Source organism: Mustela nivalis (genome assembly GCF_964662115.1).
Source record: "Mustela nivalis genome assembly, chromosome: 6".
NCBI classification, from domain to species: Eukaryota; Metazoa; Chordata; class Mammalia; order Carnivora; family Mustelidae; genus Mustela; species Mustela nivalis.
In genome coordinates, this window is record NC_139025.1 from 16,024,939 (window position 1) to 16,049,297 (window position 24,359).

Below are 24,359 nucleotides of genomic sequence, written 5' to 3' on the forward strand. Positions count from 1 at the left end.
CACTCAGTCCCTAGATCTGACAGTAGATTTTGGATTGTTTTTTCTTAAAAAAGTTCACTGTTCTAGAAGAAAAAAAAAAATTCACTATTCTACATATAAATGTTAGAAATTACAAAGATTACTACTGTCAGTTTGATACTCAATAAGCTGAGAATATGGTCAACTGCATACCACAGAAATTTCTATTCCCTTGAAAATCTAACAAAGCTCATGTACCTGGAGAAGCAGCAACACTGAAGTAAGGGATCATCCCATTCCCCCATCCCTATCTGGCAAAACTGAGAAAAGAGCTCGGTCCCCTTTATGAAGAAACCAGAGCTGCTCTCCCCTCACCATTGGTATCTCGCATCTCCTCCTCTCGCTTCTTCATGTAGGCAAAATCGTTAACGATGGATTCTGAAAGGTCTTCTAAGCGTCGGAGCTCCACCTCTAAAGGCTTGAGCTTCTCAACCTTGGCAATCTGGAAAAGAAAGGAATTATGAACCCACTCCTTGACAAAACTGCTTTAGTCTAGAACACAAGGTGACAGATGAGTCTTTGAAAAGTTTCACCAAACCCGGGGCACTTGGCTGGCTCGGTTGGTAGAGCATGTGACTTTATCTCAGGGTTGTGGGTTTGGGCCCCACGTTAGATGTAGAGATGACTTAAAAATAAAATCTTAAAAAAAAGTTTTACCAAACTTAAAATCTTTTTTGTTACCACTCTAACATATTTTAAAATCGAGGCTTATGTCTTTCTGCACAGACTGTTCCTATGTTTCCATCTCAGACTTTTTTGATACTTTAACTTTGATTAAAACCTCCTTGGAAGTACTATAGTATGGTAGGTTATAAAGAGAAATATTTTCCCAAGATTTCTTATTTTATTGTTTAAAAGATTTTATTATTTATTTAAGAGAGACACAGCAAGAGAGGGAACACAAGCTGGGGAGGGGGAGAGGAGAAGCAGGTTTTACACGGACCTTCTACTCATGTCCAAGAAAGAAACAACATTTATCAGCAGTTGGAGTCATTATTAGTCAGACGTGATTTTAAAAGAAACCCTCCAAATTCCCAATACACAATGCACAGGAATAAGAGTATATCTAACTATAACATCAAGATAACAACTCAAACTATAAAATTAGAGAATTCTGGTTTGCTCCTTTAAATCCCACAATAGCTTTAGGGTTTATATTGGAGCTCCAGAGCCCAAATGAATACTAGCTTTGCTAAAAAACCAAAAAACAAAAAAGGCAAAAACAAAGAACACTACAATTTTTTTTTAAAGAATTACATAGCCAGTTATCAAAAGAAATCTCTGAGGACTTCCCTGTATGCTAAAGAAGGAAGGATGTGAGAAAGGAATGAACTGTTTTCCTTTCTCAGCCTAGACCACGGTGAAACCTCCAAGAGTACCTAGTAACTAAAGGCAGATATGACAAAAGCAAAGATTTCATTATTAAATTTTTGTTTTTTTTTCCTATCAATCTAAGACTCTGATTTACTTTTAAAAATGAGGATATACCACCAGAGTTTTCTAGATCTTAACTCATATACCAGTTGCTCTTAGATCTTTTCTACATAGAGAATTCATCAAAAATTCTTTTTCTGTGGGTGCCTGATGGCTCAGTTAAGCGTCTGCCTTCAGCTCAGATCATGATCCCGAGGTCCTAGGATGGAGCCCCTCGTCGTGCTCTCTGCTCAGTGGGGATTCTGCTTCTCCCTTTCCCTCTGCTCCCCTGGCTCATGCTCTCTCTCACTCTATCTCAAATAAATAAATAAAATCTTTAAAAAATTTTTTCTGTATTTGCTTTACTCTCTATTTATTTTATGCTCTCCGTAGAACTCCCTACCTTTTCTTCTCTTTTGTCCAATTCACCTTCTTTGTTCTTTTTCAGTTAATGTTAACAGCAGTTAACATGGGATGAATAGAAGAGTTTAAGGGTATTCTTATGCTCTCTTTGCGCATCTACATTCTGCACTGAACATGTGAAGTTACTGAAAATTAAAGTTATTTGGGGAAACCTGGGTGGCTCAGATGATTAAGCATCTGTCTTCGGCTCAGTCTGAGATCTCCAGGTCCTGGGATCAAGCCCCACATCTGGCTCCCAGTTCAGTGGGGAGTCTGCTTCTCCTTCTCCCTCTGCCTCTCCCCCTGCTTGTGCTCTCTTTGCCTCTCTTTCTCTCTCAAATGAATAAGTAAAATCTTAGAAAAAACATTTAAAAAGTCACTTAAAATAAAACTAGAAATTGCTGTTAGAATGTGGATATAAAAATTAAGTATTTATTTATTTATATATTTTTAAAGACTTTACTTATTTGAGAAAGAGAGAGCACAAGCAGGCAGAGTGGCAGGCAGAGGGAGAGAGAGAAGATGACTCTGATGTGGGACTCGATCCCAGGACCCTGGGATCATGACCTGAGCCAAAGGCAGCCATTTAACCAACTGAGCCACACAGGCATCCCTTAAGCTTATATTTAAATAAGGTACATAAAGTGTGATGACTCTGCAATGATCCACCTAAGTTTTCTTAGACTAGATGTACATTTTCTTACATTCGTAAAGTGTTGGCTTAGAATAAATGACATGACTGACAGCTAGAAACAGAATGAAGCTAACGGACTGTAACATTTAACTAATGGTTAGTTAATGCATTTAGCTAACTCTCCTAGCTTAATGCCCAAATGCCAAATTTTGTCATTAATTTAGAATACGTACCTGTTCATCTCGAATAGAGTCACAGAGCAAAAAAATTCCCCAGGGAAAAGATATCAATACAAGATATATATAATAAGCTCAGCTTTCGCCTGTTTAACACTTTCCCTCCTGGTTTATACTTTTATCTCCAAAGCTTCCTGAATGAGATAGTATAAAAGCAATGGCATGAAATTTCTTTAGCAATAAATGATTTAGGGTTCTCTAAATAGAAACTTGCAAAAAGAACTGGGAATGAAACTATGGCCATGCCTCTACCAGCTGAAAATATTCTTTATTTTAAAGATTTTATTTATTTGAAGGGGAGGGGAAGCAAGCACAAGCAGGGGGAGCCACAGAGGGAGAGGGATTAAACAGGCTCCCCACTAAGCAAGGAGCCCAACAGGACCCTGCAATCCTGACCTGAGCTGATAGCAGAAGCTTAACCAACTAAGCCACCCAAGCGCCCCTGAAAATATTCTTTAAAAAAAAAAAAAAAATATATATATATATATATATATATATATATTATATTGAAAACTACTTCTAATCTTCCTCACCTTTTTTGTTAAATGACAATAGGCCAAATGCCTAAAACCTGAAATGCCCTAAAACCTGAAAAACCGAGTAAACCTGGTATTCAGGATGGCCTTTGTAGATTACAGACCAAAAATCCTGCTCCCAATCCTTTCCTTTTCTGATGTTTCATTTATTTTTTTGTTGTACAAGCAACACATCAACATGCTCTCTTGCTACACATGTCAACTATTCAGAAGCAAAGGGAACAAAAACAAAAAGCCTACCTTCTTCACATGGCTCCTCAATTTCCATTACTCACACATTCCTTCTCAAAGGTAACCATGGTCATGCATTTGGTGTGTATCTTTCTAGACCTTGCTAGAAAGATACACGCTATTTATGCTTTGGTGTGCATATAAATGTACACAGAAACACACAATTAAAAACATATTTATTAATGGGGGTCTAACTGCACACATTGTCCACAGCTTGCTTTTTTTCATTTAATAAGATCTTTCCAGGGACACCTGGGTGGCTCCCTCTGCCTTCGGCTCAGGTCATGATCCCAGGGGCCTGGGATCGAGTCCCGCATAGGGCTCTCTGTTCAGCAGGGAGCCTGCTTCTCCTCATCTCTCTCTCTGTCTGTCTCTCTGCTTATTTGTGATCTCTCTCTCTGTCAAATAAATAAATAAAATCTTAAAAAAAAAAAAAAGATCTTTCCAAAAACTTATGTGCTTATAGATTCACCTTTTCTTCTTAACTGCTACCCAGGATTCCATACTGCCTACAGGTCATTGTTTACTTAATCATTCAATTCCCCAACTTTTTTCCAGTAGAGGCCCTACTCCAAACTCTAGTTCTATTCATAACCACACAGCCCAATTCCCATTTTCCTGATGTTTGAAATGTTGTTGATGTTATTTCCTCAATGAAATAACCCTTACTCAACCCTTTCCTTAATTTGGTAAATTATTTTCAGCCTTCTATGAGTGGGAGGAAGGTCTCTTTCCCTAAAACACATCTCTGCCTAACAAACAGCTTTATTTACTTGATATTTATTTTAAATCTAGGGAAGTTAAAGAAGTGCCAAGAAACTAAAACAATGTTTTAAAACTATTCCAACCATCTAACACATCGTGGATACTCAATGGAAAGTAACAGTAATAATGGATTTATATTTACATTTAATCTACCCCTAGAGATTAAAAAAAAAAATGTACAAAGTGGTCTTTAAAAAAAAACAAAAACATTTTAAGACCCTAACCACAGTGCTTTCTTGAGTGCTTACTATGTGCAAGGAATAAAGATAAATGATGATCTCTGCTCCTAAGAAGCTCATAGTCTGGTGGGGAGGCTCATATAAAAAGCTATAACCATAATATAAGGCATTATATATTAACTTCTACAACACAGGCACACATTAAAAGTGAAAAGGAAAGAAAATAGCCCAAGATTAATCATAGCTGCAAGGATAAAGGAAAGCCTAACAGGAAGTGGGGGAGGTGGGTCTCACAAATGCCGCAGGATTTTCAAAGAGATGAGAGAGAAAGACATTCAAGGCTGAGGGGAACTTGCAAACCAAAACACGGAGGGAGGACACTGCAGGCAGACCTTGTTTAGATTGTACATTGTCTGATGTGTGTGCGCGTACTCAACACACACCCATTCTTGGGGGAGGGTGATTGGTAATCGCAAATATAATGCTCAAAAATTCAGGTGGAGCTCAACTGAGCAGAGGATGAAGAAAGTAGTATAAAGAATTAGATCTATCAGTATATATCCACAATGTGTATATATTTTATCCCTTATAATCTTGCTTAATCCTCATAACCCTATATAAGGTGAATATTATTATCCCTAAAATTTTCAGATGAGTAAATTAAGATACAAAGTGTTAAATAACTTGCCCAAGTTCTCAGAGCTTGATGGGAGTGGAGACTGGAATCCAAGTCTGAATTTATATTTTATTCTAAAGGCAATAAAAGTTGATGAAGGAGACTAGCAGACTCCAGTAAGTTTTTTCTGGATCAAAGGTTAAGTGATCAAGCTGTATTAGGCCACAAGGATCTGGGTAAGTTGTCCAGTTTATTAGTCAAACTTCCCTGGTTTCATGCTGCTATTATTTTAATTTTTACAGACTAAGAGAGTAAAAATGTTATGCAAATTGTCATCACTATTCTTTTTTTTTTTTTTTAAAGATTTTATTTATTAATTTGACAGACAGAGATCACAAGTAGGCAGAGAAGCAGGCTCCCTGCTGAGCAGAGAGCCCAATGCGGGCTCGATCCCAGGACCCTGGGATCATGACCTGAGCCAAAGGCAGAGGCTTTAACCCACTGAGCCACCCAGGCGCCCCTTGTCTCAGGAAGACCCTCTTCGCTCGCCCAGGACCAAGTATTCAATGAATATCATCAAGATTTTTATCATAGTCAGTACAAAAAGGTAACAAGAACATCTGTATCAAAAATCCTCACAGACTATTGTTCTGCTCTTCCTAAAATGTGTGATTTAATGTTCAAAGTGTCTGTAAGAATGTGAAATTACACCTGTTTCATGCCGGCACGCCATTATCCCAGTCTACTTCCTTCACTCTCCTTAGGCTGGAAGGGTGATCTGTATGTATTTTGCCAACAGCTTGATGAAAGCAAAGCCTACCAGAGGTTGTCCACTAGAGGGTAGCATTCCCCCTGTAAACTGTACAATGGCCATTCAATGAAGAGTACTAAAGCTACAAAGGAGTTCATTTGACAAATGAAACTGAAGTTTCTGCAGTTATCAAGTCCACTGGGTGAACACCAGGCCTAGCAGATCCACGGTCTCTTGAACGCCTAGACAAGGTCACCAGAGCATTTATTCAGCATCAGAACTGCAAAGTTCTGCTGCTATAAAATGCAAGCAAAATCATACCTTTGACTTCCAAAAGCCTATCTGCTCAGTGTACCCAAATCCTTCCTATCTTTCAAGCCTTAACCATGAAGCTTCCTTTAACCACTTCCATCAACACCAACTCCCTCTTTCCTAAAGTCCTACAACACTCAGACCGTGCCACATAATTAATAATCATACACTGTCATAGTCACATTGTTTTTTCCCCAGCTAGTCTGGCCCCTGAACTCACACAATGTATACTTTGTGCAGCATCCCCATTTGATGCCTTCTTCAGAGGAGCCAAGTTTCTCATAGAAGATTAATAAGTGTTGTTGGTGGCCCGAAGCAAGGCTTCTTTAGAGAACTCTGCATCTACTCTGACCCAGTGTTCAGGAGAAAGTCTTCCCTATCATGCTCTCATCTGTGGTGGTCAGGACAGCTTGGAAAAGCTGCAATTCAGAAAGCTTTTCCCTGCATATTTCCAAAAATACGTGAAATTACCCTTCTTTTTTTTTTTTTTTTAAGACTTCATTTATTTATTTGACAGACAGAGATCAGAAGTAGGCAGAGGCAGGCAGAGAGAGAGGGAAGCAGGCTCCCCGCCGAGCAGACAGCATGACACGGGCTCGATCCCAGTACCCTGGGACCATGACCCAAGCCGAAGGCAGAGGCCCCAACCCACTGAGACCCAGGCGCCCCCAAACTACCCTTATTTTTTTTTAAAGATTATTTATTTATTTATTTGAGAGAGACGGTGAGAGGGAGCATGAACGAGGAGAAGGTCAGAGAGAGAAGCAGAATTCCCGTGGAGCTGGGAGCCTGATGCGGGGCTTGATCCTGGTCCGGGGATCATGACCTGAGCCGAAAGCAGTCGTCCAACCAACTGAGCCACTCAGGTGTCCCCCAAATTACCCTTCTTAAGCCATATCCAAATCTTCCACTGCCCTAGTGATGACTTGAACCTAGAATTCAGAGTTATATGTAATTATACCAAGGAAACGTTCTCTGAAAAACTTCTTAAAACACACATGAAACCGTACTCTATATAGAGAATTATTGGATTGTTTTCCTTGGTAGAGCACTAAAACTCAAGAGAAGCTTCTTGGGATAAGCCAATTTCAGTCAAATTGCTGTTACCTCCACACTCCCCACCAGAGCCCCCCAAATTTTAGAAGAGTAACAGTGGAGATCATCTAGTCTCCATAATGAAGATAAAGAAGGCAGACCTCAGCCAAAGACAAGTCTACTTGTGTGGGGAGATATGTGAATCACAAGCCTTTTCACAGAGGCTCAAAAGGTCAAGAATGTGCCAGCATACGGCCAGACTATATGGCCAATCTTAGGGTTATATGGAATTTAGCATGATCCTATTTACTTTATCAGAGTTTTCAGAAAGGGTAGGCAAAGGGAGCAAAATCTACTGAACTAACCAAGCTAAGGGTCCGGTTCCTTGCCCATACGTTATTCCATTTAGCTCATGTTGAAAGAAGTATTTTGGAGCTAGTACACAGAACCAGAGTTCTTCCTTCCTAAGGGCACTCACAAAAAGTAGAACTTTTGGAAAGTCTTCAGCTGTTGCTCCAACAAGGGCAACGGTTTTTGGTATACACGTCAACAGCAAATGACACACTAACAGAACTCACAGGCACAACAGGATTTGAGTTGTGCTGAAATGCCACATCAAGAAGGGACATAAACTGCCCCAGAGTTAGAGGATGGGTCAGATAGCTCCTTCTTTGTGGGATAGTTACTGCCTTCATTTCTGCAACTGCAGGATCAGACAATTAGTTCTCCTAAGCAGCTGCTCTAGTTCCACAGACCACAAACTAAAAACAACAACAACAAAAAAAAAAAAAACCAAAAAAAAAACAAAACCAACTGGCTCAATTCACATACCGACTCTAAAGAGATGTGCCCCCCTCACCCCCAACCATGGGCAAAGACAGTGGTGAAAGGTCCTTAAAATTCAACACAGGAAATCAAAAGTGCTTTATTTCTGAGGACATAAGCATTCTGAACTCTTTAAAGAATTCAAACTACGAGACTCTATGCTTCTTTATAACAGGACAACCATTCCAGCTTCTAAATATCATCTTACATTTGTACTGTTTACATACTAACTTCACATGCACTGATTAAGTAAATCCTCTCTAACAATTTAGCAGGCACTGGAGCCCTCTGGCCCAGCTACTGAAACACTGACTACTATTCAATTTTACAAAATCGCAAGGGACTTTAGAATCATGAAGCCCACAACTGCGAGGGAGAAACTTAAAGAAATGTGCCACCTCCCCAAAGCCAAATGGTTATACCAATAGGCCCAAATCCTCTGGAGATAAAAGCTATTACTTCAAGGGCCTGAAATTAAATGCCTCAGAACCTCTACATACACTCAGTGCTCTCTGGTAATTAACCAAAGAACAAGTGTTTCTATTATTCATGTTCTTGTCACAGGCATTTGCTGAGAGACAAGTAACAGCTATTTTTTTTTTTTTAAAGATTTTATTTATTTATTTGACAGAGAGAAATCACAAGTAGATGGAGAGGCAGGCAGAGAGAGAGAGAGGGAAGCAGGCTCTCTGCTCAGCAGAGAGCCCGATGTGGGACTCGATCCCAGGACCCTGAGATCATGACCCGAGCTGAAGGCAACAGCTTAACCCACTGAGCCACCCAGGCGCCCGTAACAGCTATTTCTAAGCAAGATTCAAGGGAGCCTCGCCACTGACTGAGGAAAGGGCTGCTTTTGGCCTGTGTTGAAACCACTTCTCTGCCTCAGTTTGCTTTTGGCGGGCCGGGGGGAGGAGGGCTGGCTGGTGGTAAGATCGCCAAAAAGAGTAGTAGCAGGAGTTAGTTTCTTGGTTAAGAAACAGAATTTAGAGCTGTGTTGTAACTATGTGCGTAAGGACACTTAAGACGTGCCAGACTTCCAAAGCAGGAAGCAGGCAAAGGAAGTGCTGTGGTTTCCTTTCTGCTAGGGATTCCCCTCTTGGGTTAAGCAGAAGGTCAGGAAAGATAAAAGCCCTTCCCCAATGTCAACAAAGTCCAAGGATGGTAGACATTCCAGGAGGAACAGTTCTAACATGCTTTGTGACAGAGATGTCCACATCATTTTCCATGTAAACTCACAAAAATGCCCTCTGTTTTAGAGGGGAAAATGGTATTTAATGTCTAATCAAGTGCCCTATTACTTAATATAATGGCAGCCATCGTATCAGGAGGAAAAAGTTACAACAGGCAAAATTTCTGGTGTAACAATGCACGCTGGCTTAGAAAGTGGTGTCAGGTTAAGAAGACAGCAGCAGTCATCGAAAACTGAAAATCATCTTCTACCTCAGAATAACTGCAACAAGGTTTTCTCTTTACCTTATAATAGCATTTTTACAACATCTTATTTAAATATAATTAAGATTGCCCTCAACCATCAAAGTTTAAAAAGGATTATTTCAATTTACTCTTCATTTCATCAAATAAAGAGGCTCTCTTGCTTTCTTTCTGTTTTTTAACTAAACCAGCTTAGACACAGAAACAAAGCAATTCAAAGTCTCTACCAGGAACTATCTTCCATTCACTACGTCTAGCGCCTCCCTCCCTCCTGTTGATCACCTACAAATAACTCAGCCTTGTGTTCTTCTACTGGACATCTGAACTATGAAAAAGAGGAAAGACTTGAGCTGCAATTGTTGTACTGCTACTTCCTGTTGGAGAATTAGCTGTCACTTCCAATCTTCTTCCATTTTAGGACATTTCCCTCCCAGGTCCTGACCAAAGATGGAGCAACGTTCTGTGGGTCCACCAGTCCCAGAAAATTCTCTCAAATCACTTAAATCAACTTTCTTCTATTTAGTTTACATTCTTTAAAACAACATTTACATTTCCTGTCCCCCACCTCTTCTTCATACCTTCAGGTCCTGTTGTAAGATTTCGGATCTGGGTAAAAACACTCAACTTTCTGTAAAGACCAATCCTCCAGTCTTAAATAGTTCTTGTGGCTTTGGGGATTTTTAAAAGGTTTTATTTATTTGAGAGAAAGAAAGAGAGAGAAAGTACACCTACAAGCAGGGGGAGGAGGAGAAGGAGAGGGAGAAGGCGACTCTCCACTGAACAGGGAGCCCAACATGGGGCTCAATCGCAGGGCCCTGAGATCATGACCTAAGTTGAAGGCAGATGCTTAACGAACTGAGCCACCCAGGGGTCCCTACACACCAACACTGTCTACGGGGTAGTTGGTTCAGTCATTTGGCTGAAGCCACAGCCAGAATTATTGTTCAAGGCTGTTAACACAACTTTTTGTATCCATAAGATTGTAGCTGGTTGTCACATGACTGCTGAGAAAACAAAAGCCTTCTGGGCAAAGCACAGCCAATTGGCCTGACTGGGTCACAGAAGCCTCATAGCACAGCACACTACTACTGGCTGTTAGAGCAGGACATACCTCTTCGTAATTTTTCGCCTCCACTCCGTGCTTCATGTCTAGAATCACGAGTTGATCAGGTATCCGCCCTGTTCCTGAGAAAGAAATCAAAAGATTCATTGTGTAGAATATTTAAAATTCCGGGAAATCACCCACCCACCCTCCCTCTCTCTAACCCCTACCCTCTCAATAGAGGGAAACAGCCACAACTCCTCCCCCTACTCAGCTGCAGAAAATTCCTGGCTCTGGCTAAAATCACAAGCATTCCAGACAAAGCCTCTATCTGTGTGGGGTGCCGGAAAGCAACGAGAACATGCTGCTGGCAAACATCTCTGAGCCGGCAGGACACAAGACACTGCAGCTGGTACTGCACAGGGACAGGAGAGCAGAAGAGACAACGCAGAGGCTTACTGGATTAGGAAATAAAAGTCAAGTCAAAACAGTGTAAAACTGAGTGGTATATGGACCAATAGGTAGTGGGCACCAACTAAGACTGCAAGGTATATTCCCACATCTGAAAAGAGTGCCCTGTCAAATTTTGGAAAAAAAAAAAAAAAAAAAAAAAAAAAAGGATTATTGGGTATATGCTAAGCTTGGATTTACTTAACATAAACATGAGTACTGAAAACATCACAGAATTTAGCTAATATTCCACTTTAATTCAAGCCTTTTGGTTCAATGTAAGGACATTTCAGTAGGTCAGTAAAATGTTATAGGACCCACAAAACACTTAAAAGAGAAACAGCCCAAGAACACTTGTAAAGAAGAGTACAATTTTCAGGGACGCTACTTAGAAAGAGAAATGTCTATTTGGGACAGGAATGCCAACAGAGCTAGGCTCATATTAGAAAAGGTAAACGGATTCAGCTTGATCAAAAAAGAATTTAATCTTAAATCAACAGGTAGGAGAGATAAAGAGTCAAGCGTCCCAGAAAACTGTTCAGCCTCAGTCCCCACGAATTCATGTAATTATCTGTGAAATAGAAAACTGCCTCCATGGGGGGCACCTGAGTGGCTCATTTGATAAAGTGTCCGCCTTTGGCTCAGATCATGATCCCAGAGTCCCGGGACATCCCGTCAGGCTCAGAGCCTGCTTCTCCCTCTGCCTGCCACTCCCCCTGCTTGTGCGCTCGTGCGCTCTCTCTCTCTCTCTCTCGCTCTCTGACAAAAAAATAAATAAATAAATTCTTTTTAAAAACCCTGCCTACATGGAATTAGGAGTTTAGGGCAACAGTGCCACTTAAGCAAGGGAGTTCTTCCAAGCTACAAGCCAGAGAGAATAGTACTACACTCTGCGTCTTGAAGCTTCTGAAATTGACTGAAGTCAATTCAATAACTACTCAGTGAGAACACAGTAGGTGACTGAATTACAATCTCTGCCTTCAAATAATTCGATGGGGATCTAAGACAAGCATGCGTAAGAGCTACGATCCAAATGCAAAGCAGTAAAAATCTGAAGAGGAAAAAAACCAGTTCAGATAATCCCAGCTATAGAGTAGCTGTGGACAGACTTTACTAAATAGAGAGAGTACCGGAAGTCAAGGACAATGTACTCTAGGCAAAGGGCAAAAAAAGCACAGGCAAGGGCTCAAACATTGAAATGAGTATGGATGTTTAAAAGACAGTTAAGAAGTTCTTTTAGACAGGATCAACCTGAAAAGCAACAGAGGGGCGCCCGGTTGACTCAGTTGGTAGCACATGTGGCTCTTGGTCTTGGGTTGAGTTTGAGCCCCACACTGGGTGTTAAGAGATTAGTCAAAAATAAAATAAAAATCTTTAAAAAAATGCACATCAGGGGCGCCTGTGTGGCTCAGATGGTTAAGCATCTGCCTTCAGCTTAGGTCATGATCCCAGGATCCTGGGACTGACTCCCGTCAGGCTCTTTGGTCAGCAGGGAGCCTGCTTCTCCATCTGTCTGCCATTCCCCCTGCTCATGCTCTGTCTCTCTCTCTAACAAATAAGCAAATAAAAATCTTGGGGTGCCTGGGTGGCTCAGTTTGGGTGTCTGCCTTCAGCTCAGTCATGATCCCGAGATTTGGGAATTAAGCCCTGCATCAGGCTCCCTGCTCAGCAGGGGGCCTGCTTCTCCCTCTTCCGCTCCATCTGCTAATATTCCCTCTCTTGCTGTCTCTCTGTCAAATAAATAAACAAAATATTCAAAAATAAATAAAAATAAATCTTTTCAAAAATGTAAATTATAAAAAAAGAGCGAGAAAGAAAAAGAAATAACACTACTTAGGTAGGACTAAAAAACTAAGTCACAGATGCCTTCTGAGCATTAAACCATTCAGTCTGCAAAACAAAACAAAAAGTGGCACCCAGAGAGAGAGATCTATTCTCTCAAATCCAATGCGTAATCGTGATCACAGCACTGGCCCATAACAGATGCAGTGCAGATTTTTGCTTCTCCTTCCTCATTTAAAAAATTATGAAACTGAATCAGCTTACAACCCCACCCGGCCCAAAAGATGAAAATATTTTCTTCTTAACAGACTCTTCCCAGCATCTCTCTGTTGCCACAGCACAGCATTAGCATTATTCAAACACAAGTGAAACCATGAAACCACAGACCTCTGGCTATTCTCAGTCTAGACCACAGGGTCTCTTGCACAGACCAGCTAGCCTAGCCCCTTAGCTGACATCATGGCCCTAAAGGGTCCCTTTTGTTAAAAACAAAACAAAACAAACACTAAACTTCTCTGCATTTCTCTGTCAAATGGACAATTTCTTTCTTTCTTTCTTTTTTTTTTTAAAGATTTTATTTATTTATTTGACAGAGATCACAAGTAGGCAGAGAGAGAGAGAGAGAGAGAGAGAGAGAGAGAGGAGGAAGCAGGCTCCCCGCTGAGCAGAGAGCGCTATGCTGGGCTCCATCCCAGGACCCTGGGATCATGACCTGAGCCAAAGACAGAGGCTTTAACCCACTGAGCCACCCAGGCACCCCAAATGGGCAATTTCTTAAAAGCTACCCCAAAGACTACAAGGAATCTTGTTTCCATATCAATATAAATGAAGAAATTGAGTGCTGACTATACTGTTGTGTGTATACATTTACACATATATATATACACACATATGTATTTGGGGGGTACAACAGGGGGAGAGGGAGACAGAAAATCTTACACAGGCTCCACGGCCAGCACGGAGCCCGACGCAGGGCTTGATCCCGGGCCTGAGATCACTCATGACCTGAGCCAAAATCAAGAGCAGCCACTTAACCCACTGAGCCACCCAGGCTCCCTGACACAATCCATGATTTAAAAGAATTCACATTTGTGTGGTGACAGATACAGACACAGAAGATATTCTGAAAGAAGTATCAGTATAACTCAATGATAGGCTGAAAAAGGCAAGAACAACTTCAAAATGTGAGCCCAAGTAACTGGGAGGTAGTTAACACTAGTAAGAGGGGGAATTCGTTTGAAAGGGAGGCTTATGAACACAGTCTGAGACACTTTGGTTTTTGAGGCAAGAGTGGCACAACCATATGGAAATGTCTAGAATATAGCTGAGACATCCTGGAACTGGCACTAGTGGGAGCAGACAGAAGGATATCAGTGATGAGATCACCATTAAAATCCTTTAATCTTTAAAAATTTTTCATCTATTCGCCCATTTACTTCTGGCAAACTCCGTTAGCTTTTAGGTTAAATTGACCAACTTTAGATCAAGGGAGTCAATTCTTTTTTTTTTTTTTTTTTTTTTTTTAAAGGGAGTCAATTCTTGATGAACTGTCAAAAGCAGCTGGTTTGTCTGCCGTCCTGGGAAGGGAATCTACTGACACTGTTAGCAAAGGTGCTCGCTCTTCTTCCAGGATCCTATGTTCTGAATATTCTACAAATGTAAAACTGGCAGAAGTCCTTTTGCTACTACACAGAAGAAGCCCAAGACTAAAATTAAATGAAGGCAAGGAAAGGAAACACTGAGAGGTAGAGTTCCAATGACACTGTTAAAACACCAAGATGCAGCTGTGCCTGAGGTCAGCAACACACTGCAAACTCCCCAGTTCAGAGAGTCTAACGATCTATCTCTTCTTTTTCTTTAAGACACTTTGAGTTTTCATGTCCTGCAGCCCCAAAGGGTCCCAACTAATGTAGCAAGTATAAACGAATTAAGCTTTTAGAGTCTAGTGTCCTTTAAGCTCATGAATAGGGAGTAAAAAGGACTCTGCCTTTTCACGCATTACCAAGCACAGAAGCCATCAAGTATTCAGACTGAACAGTACTATGGGGTCTTGACCTTGAGATGCACAGAAGAATCCACTCCAAGACAGAACTAGGAAAATGCTCTGGAGACCGAAAGTATTTCTAACTTTGCCATATACTGTTTGTCAGACAGGCCTTATTTCTAATCCTTGAGAAAATGTGTCACTAGCATATATATAAATGCATTATATTCCAGCATCTATATGAAATTCGCCTCTATCATTCAAGCCAGATATGTCACAGCATTGAAGAAATGCCTACTCCTGTACACGAAGAAGTCAGGTGATTAGCCAACTTTCATTCTTATGTGTGAAAGACATAAACAAATGTAGTTTCCTTTTCCTAATAGCCCAAGAGAGAAAGTTCATGCTCTAACTTGAGAGGAGACATTTAATTCAGGGAAAACACTGATTACTTACCCTTGCTCTCAAAACACACTTCAAACATGTCATAATCTTCAGTGGTAAAGGCAAATTTCCCCTTGGTTGCATCTTCCTTGGAGTATAGAATATGACCAGCAGAATCTGTGATCTAAAATAAAAGGTAAGTAAGAATAGGAAGCAAATAACACTGGGAAAGAGAACTTAATAGAAACTGGAGAATGGGAAGAAACAAAGTTTAGGAAGACAGTTGTTATTTCTCATTATGATGACTATGTTCAGTCCATTCTTAAAGACAGGAACTGGATTAGAAGATAAAACCCAAATACAGCAAATTTCTTTCCTTCAAACATACATATAGCCACACTTAAGGCTAAAACGTCACTGCTACTGAATGTCTTACCATACTAAAAAGGCAATAAAACGGATATAAATTGGGCTTATTAGCAAAAGTTTGCTATAGAAAAAGTATACCAGTATCAATATCTAGAGAGAGACAGATCACAAAAATGAAGAGGACAATTACCACAAAAAGGAGAAAGACACAGAAGAACACATGTCTTCTAGGATCACAGGGGAAGGGAGGGAAAAATGAAACAAGACAAAACCAGACAAGGAGATAAAACTTAAGAGACTCTTGGTCTCAGGAAACAAACTGAAGGTTGCTGGAGAGGAGGAGGGGGCTTGGAGGGATGAGGTAGCGGTGTGATCGACACTGGGGAAGGTATGTGCTATGGTGAGTGCTGTGAATTGTGGAAGACCAACGAATCACAGACCTGTACCCCAGTACCCCTAAAACAAGTAATACATTATATGTTTAAAACAAACACATCTCTTCTATAAAACAAATTTTGATGGGGTAGAGGTAGAGGCAGAGAATAGAAATGAGATATCTGATGCAAAAAGAGAAGGAAAGAAGCCATGTGTGGAAAAGAAAGTCTGGAAGATCGACTCTAAATTTCACATCAATTATGTCAGTGGTCAAATGGGGTGGCAGAAAGACATGGGGAATAAACAAGAAATCTGTCCTTAAAAAGACATCCTTGGCTTCTACCAGTGATAATTTCTTTCTTCTAGGTTGTTAGCTTTAGTTCTCCAAACGGAAACTGCTCCATTGGCAGAGAATGGCCTGTAAGTGCAGATGATGTGGCATACACTGGTAAGTGAACGGTCACATATAAAACAAGGGAAGGACACAGTAGTATGATACACTGGATTGCAACTTCTTTACTAGGGCTCATGGCTGTCCTGGCAGAAGGCACACTTCATTATTTAAGACAGGAAGCTACTTGCAATACGGAGCACAAAAGCAGTAGCTTCCTTAAACTAGATGTTCTAATGCTGCCTGTAAAGTAAGATTCACTTATAGGTGAGATTTTATTTATTTACTTACTTTCATTTTTTTGACCGATTTATTTACTTATTTATTTTTTAGAGAGAGAGTGAGAGCACACAAGCAGGCAGAGTGGCAGGCAGAGAGAGAAGCAGGCTCTTGGCTGAGCAAGGAGCCCGATGCAGGACTCGATCTAGGGACTCTGGGATCATGACCTGAGCCAAAGGCAGCGGCTTAACCGACTGAGCCATCCAGGTTTCTCTATAGGTGAGATTTTAAATGTCAAAACTGAGCAGAACACAAAAGCTTATGCATTTAAAGCACTTTAATGACACTAGTTTTTTCCTGAGTAGTACAACTTCTTTATACTTTTTTCTTTCGATTTTCTACAAAGGTGTGTATCATTTACGGTCAGAAATAAAGGTATTTCATTTTGGGGAAAAACATAGTAACTAAAGAATAGTTTTCAGGTGCCTAGGTTCACCACATTGGGTTCCCTGCTCTGCAGGGAGCCCGCTTCTCCCTCTCCCTCTGCCCCTCCTTTCTGGTCGTGTTCTCTCTCCCTTAAATGAATAAATAAAATCTTTAAAAAAAAAAAAAAAAAAGAATAGTTTTCACTGCTAGACTAATTTGAAATGAGGGGTTAATTAAAAAAGGTTTTATGAAACATTTTCCAAATTCCCTAAAAGTAACAGTAGTAATATTACTCAAGTATCTTCTGCCATGAATGACGTGGATCATTAATTTGTCAATGGCTGGAATAGAAGGATAGTAAGATAGCTTCTGTCTTCAAAGAACTTAAAGGTCTAAATGAGACTTCACTGCACTACTAGAGGTAAGCACAGGTGCCGTGGAATACGGAGGTTCATGGAGTATACTGCGAAGGTGACCCGTGAGCTAAGTCCTGAAGGATGAACTGCAATTAAGGGAAAAAACAGGGACATAAAAACATTCAGGGTAGAAGAAAAGACAAATAGGAGGACCTGGGGTCCAGAAAAACACAAAACAAAAATACAGGAATATCATAATACTAATAACAAATATTTACTGAGTACCTACTAAAGCTTGAGTACTATGCCAAGTGCTTTATATGCATTTTAAATTTCATCTTTATTATAATGCTATAGGTAAGAACTATTATTTCTCTTAAGTTCCATAGCAGGAAACTGAAACAAAGAGAGGTTAAGAGGCTAGAGCGGTACTGGCTGCTCATGTAGAAATGCAAAACCATGCTAGGGTGTTTAAAACTCCATTTGGTACAAAATGGAAAGACAGTGAATGAAGAATCTAAAACAAGAGAGTGATGTGATTCAGTCTGCAATTTAAAAAGATGAATCTGATAATACTGTGAAGACAAGACCCTTGAGAGGGATAATACTAGCAATGAAAAGATGGATTATGACTCTATTCTAGGACTCCAGGTTAGAAATAGTGAAAGCTTTGGGTATGAGGAGAAGGGGACAAATTTGAGGGGCTTTTAAGGAGGGAGAGCCCACAGGATAAAACCAAAAAGTCAATGTCCACAAGGATCAAGTGAGCAATGTAACTGAATCTAATGGGCCCATGTAGGTCCACAAGGTCACAGACAATTTGGCAAAGTGAGATGATGTGCCTGTCAAGAGAAAAACCAATGACTGCCATGTCACGCTGGGTTTTCAGAGCATCCAATTTTTCAAAAGAAGGTAGACATTTTCACTTTTATTTGAAATCTCTCAAGTTTTAAATCCTCACAGCCAATCCTAACATATGAAAAACTATGTCAAGGCCAAACAAAAGAGGTCTATAGAACCAAGTCCTTCTGGGCCACCAACTTCTGACCTCAGCGTAAGACAAGAAGAAAGCTGACTAAAATCATGTAAACGGGGGCTCCTGCGTGGCTCAGTCAGTTACACACCTGCCTTTGGGTGAGGTCATGATCCCAGGGTCCTGAGGTAGAGTCCTGAGTCAGGATCCCTGCTCAGTGGGGAGCCTGCTTCTCCCTCTCCCTCTACTCCTCCTCTGCTTGTTCTCTCTCTCTCTCAAATAAATAAATAAATAAATAAAATCTTTAAAAAAAAAATTACATAGAAGCATTGCTATGCAGCCCTGAGGTCTCAGCTGAGATTATGGACCACTGATTTCTAGTGGCAACAATTAACAGCCAGGATGCAGGAACAAAGAAAAAAGTATTAAGTGATTTAGGCTTGAGGTTCTGCAACTGAGTGGTTTGGAAGGATAAGGGGCTTAAGGAATTATGCTATTAACTTATTACATAATATTTATTTAATCTGCACAACAATCCCAGACAGGCCTGTCTTATTAATCCCATTTTATTGATAAGAAAACTTAGTAACTTGCCCATCAGCAGAGTTAATAAATTGTCTATGTGGATTTGAAGCAGTCTAAAATCCATGTTCTTGGGGCACCTGGGTGGCTCAGTGGGTTAAAGCCTCTGCCTTTGGCTCAGGTCATGATCCCAGGATCCTGGGATCAAGACCTGCATCGGGCTCTCTGCTCAACAGCGAGCCTGGTTTCCCCGCCCCCCCCTCTGCCAGACTCTCTGCCTACTTGTGTTTTTTTTTTTTAAGATTTTATTTATTTATTTGACAGACAGGGATCACAAGTAGGCAGAGAAGCAGGCAGAGAGAGAGAGAGGAAGGGAAGCAGTCTCCCCACTGAGCAGAGAGCCCGATGCGGGGCTAGATCCCAGGACCCCGGGATCATGACCTGAGCTGAAGGCAGAGGCTTTAACCCACTGAGCCACCCAGGCGCCCCTCTCTGCCTACTTGTGATCGCTGTCAAATAAATAAATAAAATCTTAAAAAAAAAAAAAATCCATGTTCTTCCCACACTTCATGTTGCCTTCCCACAAAAGGAACATCTGAAAGAATGGACTGCACAGAAGCCAAGAAAAACTAACAGAATGGGATGGACTCTTGGGGTCGGTGCAAGTCAGAGTGCTGAAGAGTCCTCTCAGGTGGGAAGCTGCACTGTTCAGCCTGCCAGTGTCCACCATGGAGGGGTCAGCGGGCACTCATGAGGGCGAGGCCCTGAGGCCGGCAATAACTACGTCATCTGCAAGGGGGAGGCAATATTTAGCCCTGAAGATTCCTAAAGGCCTCTTGTTCATGTAATACTTTTCCTGAATCAATTAAAATAAAAGGCTTAAGGAAGGACTTCTTTAGAACCTTGAACACACACACATAGGGCAAAAGGTCTGGGAACTGATCAAATTTCAAAGTAATATGTAGTTACCAGTGTGGTGTCACTCTTCCTTTCTTCAGGATCTGTTCACCCACCAGATACTCACACATCCCCATCCCCCAGCTCCCAAAAGCGTAACGACAATTCTTAAGAGTAAAGAGGACATTCAGAAAGACAGACTGCAGGAATAACAGATTTTCACAGTTCAAGCTGATCTAAAACCTCTAACTTAGGTTTAGCTCCTATGAATAAAGTTGTAGAAAATGTAGAACTTCTCCAAGGCATATTCGGATTTAAATATTTAAAAAAAAAAAAAAAAAAGGCTTCCAGATTTGCTGACCACACTAGTTTATTTCTTAAAAAAAAAAAAAAAGATTTTATTTTTTTCCCCTGCCCCTAACAAGATTAAGTAATCTCTACACCAAATGTGGGACTTGCACTTACAACCCCAAGATCAAGAATCTCATACGCTCTATCATCGGAGCCAGTTAGGCGCCCCTAATTTAATCCATAAGGCAGAAGAAAAGGCTTACAGGTTACTAGAAATGTTGAATGTAGATGAAACCAGTGGAGGACAGCAGGGCACGGCATCAAGAATACAGCACTGAAGGGTCATTAAAGATGTCATCATCTCTACAAGTCAGGCAAGGACCAAGCCTAGGAAAAATCCACCTGGGGTACCTAGGTGCCTCAATCGGTTGAGCATACAAGTCTTGGTTTCAGCCCAGGTCATGATCTCAGGGCTGTGGGATCAAGCCCCGTGATGGACTCCACACTTAGTGGGGTGCCTACTTGGGATTCTCTCCCTCTCCCTGTCTCCCTGTGCCCCTCTGCTCCTGCACGTGTCTGTACTCTCTCAAATAGATAAGACAGATATATAGATTAAAAAAATGTTTAAATTACTAATTTAAGGACAGGAGCCTCTCTAGATGACACAAAAGCCTAGATTTAAGCCAGGAAAGTCTTATTAAGGTGCATCTGGCTGACTCAGCAGAGCGTGTGACTCTTGATCTAAGGGTTGTGGGTTTGAACCCCACACTGGCTGTAGAGATCACTCAAAAATAAAAAATCTTTAAAAACAGAAAACTCTTGGGACGCCTGGGTGGCTCAGTTGGTTGAGCGGCTGCCTTCGGCTCAGGTCATGATCCCGGAGTCCTGGGATGGAGTCCCACATCGGGCTCCTTGCTCAGCAGGGAGCCTGCTTCTCCCTCTGCCTCTGTCTGCCATTCTGTCTGCCTGTGCTCGCTCTCTCCCCCTCTCTCTCTCTGATAAATAAATAAAATCTTTAAAAAAAAACAAAAAAAAACCACAGAAAACTCTTATTAAGGCATTAGCAAAATCCTCCACTGAGCACTCCGCAAAATAAACTAAGAAGTGAGCCTTATTTTTCTGAAAGACTCTGGTACTCAGAAGGGGTAAAAACTGCTTAAACTGTCCCTTGCTACATCATACTGAGTAACTACAATTCTGGTAGAATCACCTGCTTTGGTGATCTGACATCTGAAAGAGGACATCTTTCTATGACATCTGAAAGAAAATGTATTAAAGATTCATCCTAGGGCAAAGCCTCAAATGCTTTAGGAGAGGTTGAAGGCAAAGGACCCATCACTGCCTACACCTTTTAATACCATGAAATTAGCTCCCTGAAAGTGTGTGATAATGATCACAATTCCCTAAGGGCCTTCACATTTCCATACACCCTATGACCTTCAATAGACACAACTATATGAAGGTTGTTTATCCAGATAATCTGGAAATCCAGGCAGGCAACATGATAGATTAACTTTCAGTTTAGGCTTTTAAGAACTGTTGGGCATTCTGAGATCCTAGAATTTTTCTGAAAATCAGTAGGTTTCCCATGTAGTTCATAACTTTGCAGCTTTTTAGGAGACAAATCACTCATCTGTGTGTGTATGTCTGTGTGACCCATGCCATTGATCTAAAAAAAAAAAACATATACACTAACCTCAACGTAATTACATAAATCAGCAGGTAGCTAAAATTAAGAAATAGAAAACTGAGCCAAGCCCATGACTAGCTGGCAAAGTCTAAAAGGTTGAAATGATGGTTTTAAATTTCCTCTAATTAAAGTGTTCTAATTATAGATCACCTTAAAAGATCATCTGATTTCTCAAGAATTAAGAGATTCTATTTTTTTTTCTTAAATTTTACTAACGTACTTTGGTATTATGATAAATAACTGCCACTTTTACATCCTGTAACAGCACTTAAAAAAGTACTTACTTTTCTTTAAACATAAACACTTCTAATAATTATTTTAAAGTTCTTAATTTAAAAAAAGGTAATATGAAATGATTAAAATTTGCTCACATGACATTAAGGAATGGGAAGTAATACAGATTTGTTCTAGATAACACCTTCTGAAAAGCAAACCCAAAGTTCACAACTTAGTAAGTAGGGAAAAAGTGTTAATTGTATAAGCAGAGTAGCTGATGTCAAGAATATGTGAATACTCACACTGAAACTGTCAAGTAAGTGAAAATACAGGTCACTGGGAAAATAAACTCATTTCGAATTGGATTCTCTTAGACCATTCTAGGCCCCAGCCAGAAAACAGGTTCTTGAGCAGGTCCTGCTCCTAAAGCCTGCTCCCATTTCTTCTATGAAACAGTCAAGATAATACGCTGCCTACTTGAAAAGGATCTTTAAGAAGCTTAGGCCAAGGGCTCCTGGGTGGCTCAGTCAGTTAAGCATCTGCCTTTGGTTCAGGTGATGATCCTAAGTCCCACATCCGTCTCCCTGCTCAGTGAGGAGTTTCCATCTCCCTCTCCCCTGTTCATGCTCTCTCTCAAATAAATAAATAAAATCTTTTATTTTCTTTTTATTTATTTGACAGAGACAGGGAGAGAGGAAACACAAATGGGGGAGTGGGAGAGGAAGAAGCAGGCTCCCTGCTGATCAGGGAGCTCTGATACAGGGTCTGACCACAGGACCCTTGATCATGACCTGTGCCTGAGTCACCCATGCACCCCTCAAATAAATAAAATCTTAAAAAAAAAAACAAAAAACAAGAAGAACCCACAAGAAAAAGCAGCAGCAGCAGCTTAGCCCAAACACTAGGTAAATAAGAAATTAGGATTAAAAGAATACAGAGTTCACCTGGAGGAAGAAACACAAGTAAGTACACTATCAAGAACCTGAAATAAGCAAAGGATATGTACACAATATATTTGGCTCTAAGTTTTCTGGAAGCCAACATTAAAAGACTACAATGAGAACCAAGCTGGTTACACATCATTTGTTTTCTGATGAAAGCTCACAAATTTATCTTCAGAGATAATTTTCCTGGAACTAGGCTAGACACGAAGAACAATGTATCGAGAAGGTCCTTGTAAAAGGACTGTACCCAATATCAGACTCTCCAAATAACCGTGGCCTTGCTAACAATACAAAGACAGTAGAATGAGTGTTTTCTGTGCTCCTCTACAATGATGTGCGTGACCTAATGCAGAGGTGGGACCTGAAGGATCTAGACAAGAGCTCCAGTGCCCCGATTCTCTGCCCTTCAGCACCATCTCTCTCCCCATCCCACCTCCCTCCTTACTGCTCACAGAATCCAGACTTACTAAAGTTCCAAGAAGGCTGGGACTACTTTTGGCCACTTGCTGAATTTGCAAGTGTGTTAAAAAAAAGGCGGGGGGCCGCCTGGGTGGCACATGGGTTAAGCCTCTGCCTTCAGCTCAGGTCATGATCTCAGGGTCCTGGGATCGAGCCCCGCATTGGGCTCTCTGCTCAGTAGGGAGCCTACTTCCTCCTCTCTCTCTGCCTGCCTCTCTGCCTACATGTAATCTCTGTCTGTCAAATAAATAAACAAAATCTTTAAAAAAGGGGTGGGGGGATTAGGAAGAAAGGTCTTAAAAATACTATTATCTACCCAGATCTCAATTTCTAATACCATTCCCCAATAAAAGGAACCAGGGATTCTTGGAGAAATGGCTGATCCTAGAACTGGGGCAGAAAGTTACACAAGATGAGCCTGCTGCATTTTGTAGTGCCAGAGATTAAGGATGCATTCAAAAACAAAACAAAGGGGTGCCTGGGTGGCTCAGTGGGTTAGGCCTCTGCCTTCAGCTTAGGTTATGATCTCATGGTCCTGGGATAGAGCCCCTCATCGGGCTCTCCTCAGCGGGGAGCCTGCTTCTCCCCTTCTCTCTGCCTGCCTCCCTGCCTACTTGTGATCTCTCTCTCTGTGGCAAATAAATGAATAAAAAGTTTAAACCAAAACAAAAAAACAGAATGAGGGTATGTCAAAGGGACACAGAGGCCAAACGAAAGAGCTCCCAATAGCCAAAGCTCAAAGAATCTGAGCAAAAAATGTAGTATTTGTCTGTAATCCAAAGTGTAAGTAGAAAATAAACATCCACAAGTCCATACTGATATAAAGGATTAAGACAGGAGAACAAATCTCCACACAGAAAATTCAAATAATTTATGTAGAAAACAGCACTCTCAAGAAGACTGCGATTGAGCAAACCTCCTCACTCTCGAACTGTGGGCTGCACACGGTGATTTCCTTCCAGAGGGGACAAAAGTAACTTTCCAATGGAAAAACCTAACCAACACTACCTCAGCCAGATGATCAAGGTCAACAGTAAAAATGATAAATCATGTTGACAGTATGCTCCCTTAATACGATGTAATGAAAATGGCACTTTACTTCTGCGGGCTTCTTCCCAAAACCCATAATCCCAATTTTGTCATGAAGAAAACATCAGACAGGGGTGCCTGGGTGGCTCAGTGGGTTAAGCCTCTGCCTTCGGCTC

The 24,359-nt window shown here is 40.9% G+C and overlaps 1 protein-coding gene across 1 annotated transcript in view; it reads right to left on the reverse strand.

Annotated features, from left to right (window-relative positions):
* TMED10 (transmembrane p24 trafficking protein 10) overlaps positions 1-24,359 on the reverse strand; it is a 41,027-nt gene that overhangs the window by 3,166 nt on the left and 13,502 nt on the right. The window contains exons 2-4 of the mRNA XM_082733564.1: positions 15,099-15,210; positions 10,496-10,569; positions 334-460 (exon numbers count right to left, since the gene is read on the reverse strand). Of these exons, the coding sequence (XP_082589690.1) occupies positions 334-460; positions 10,496-10,569; positions 15,099-15,210 (313 nt within the window). The remainder of the gene's footprint in view (positions 1-333; positions 461-10,495; positions 10,570-15,098; positions 15,211-24,359) is intronic.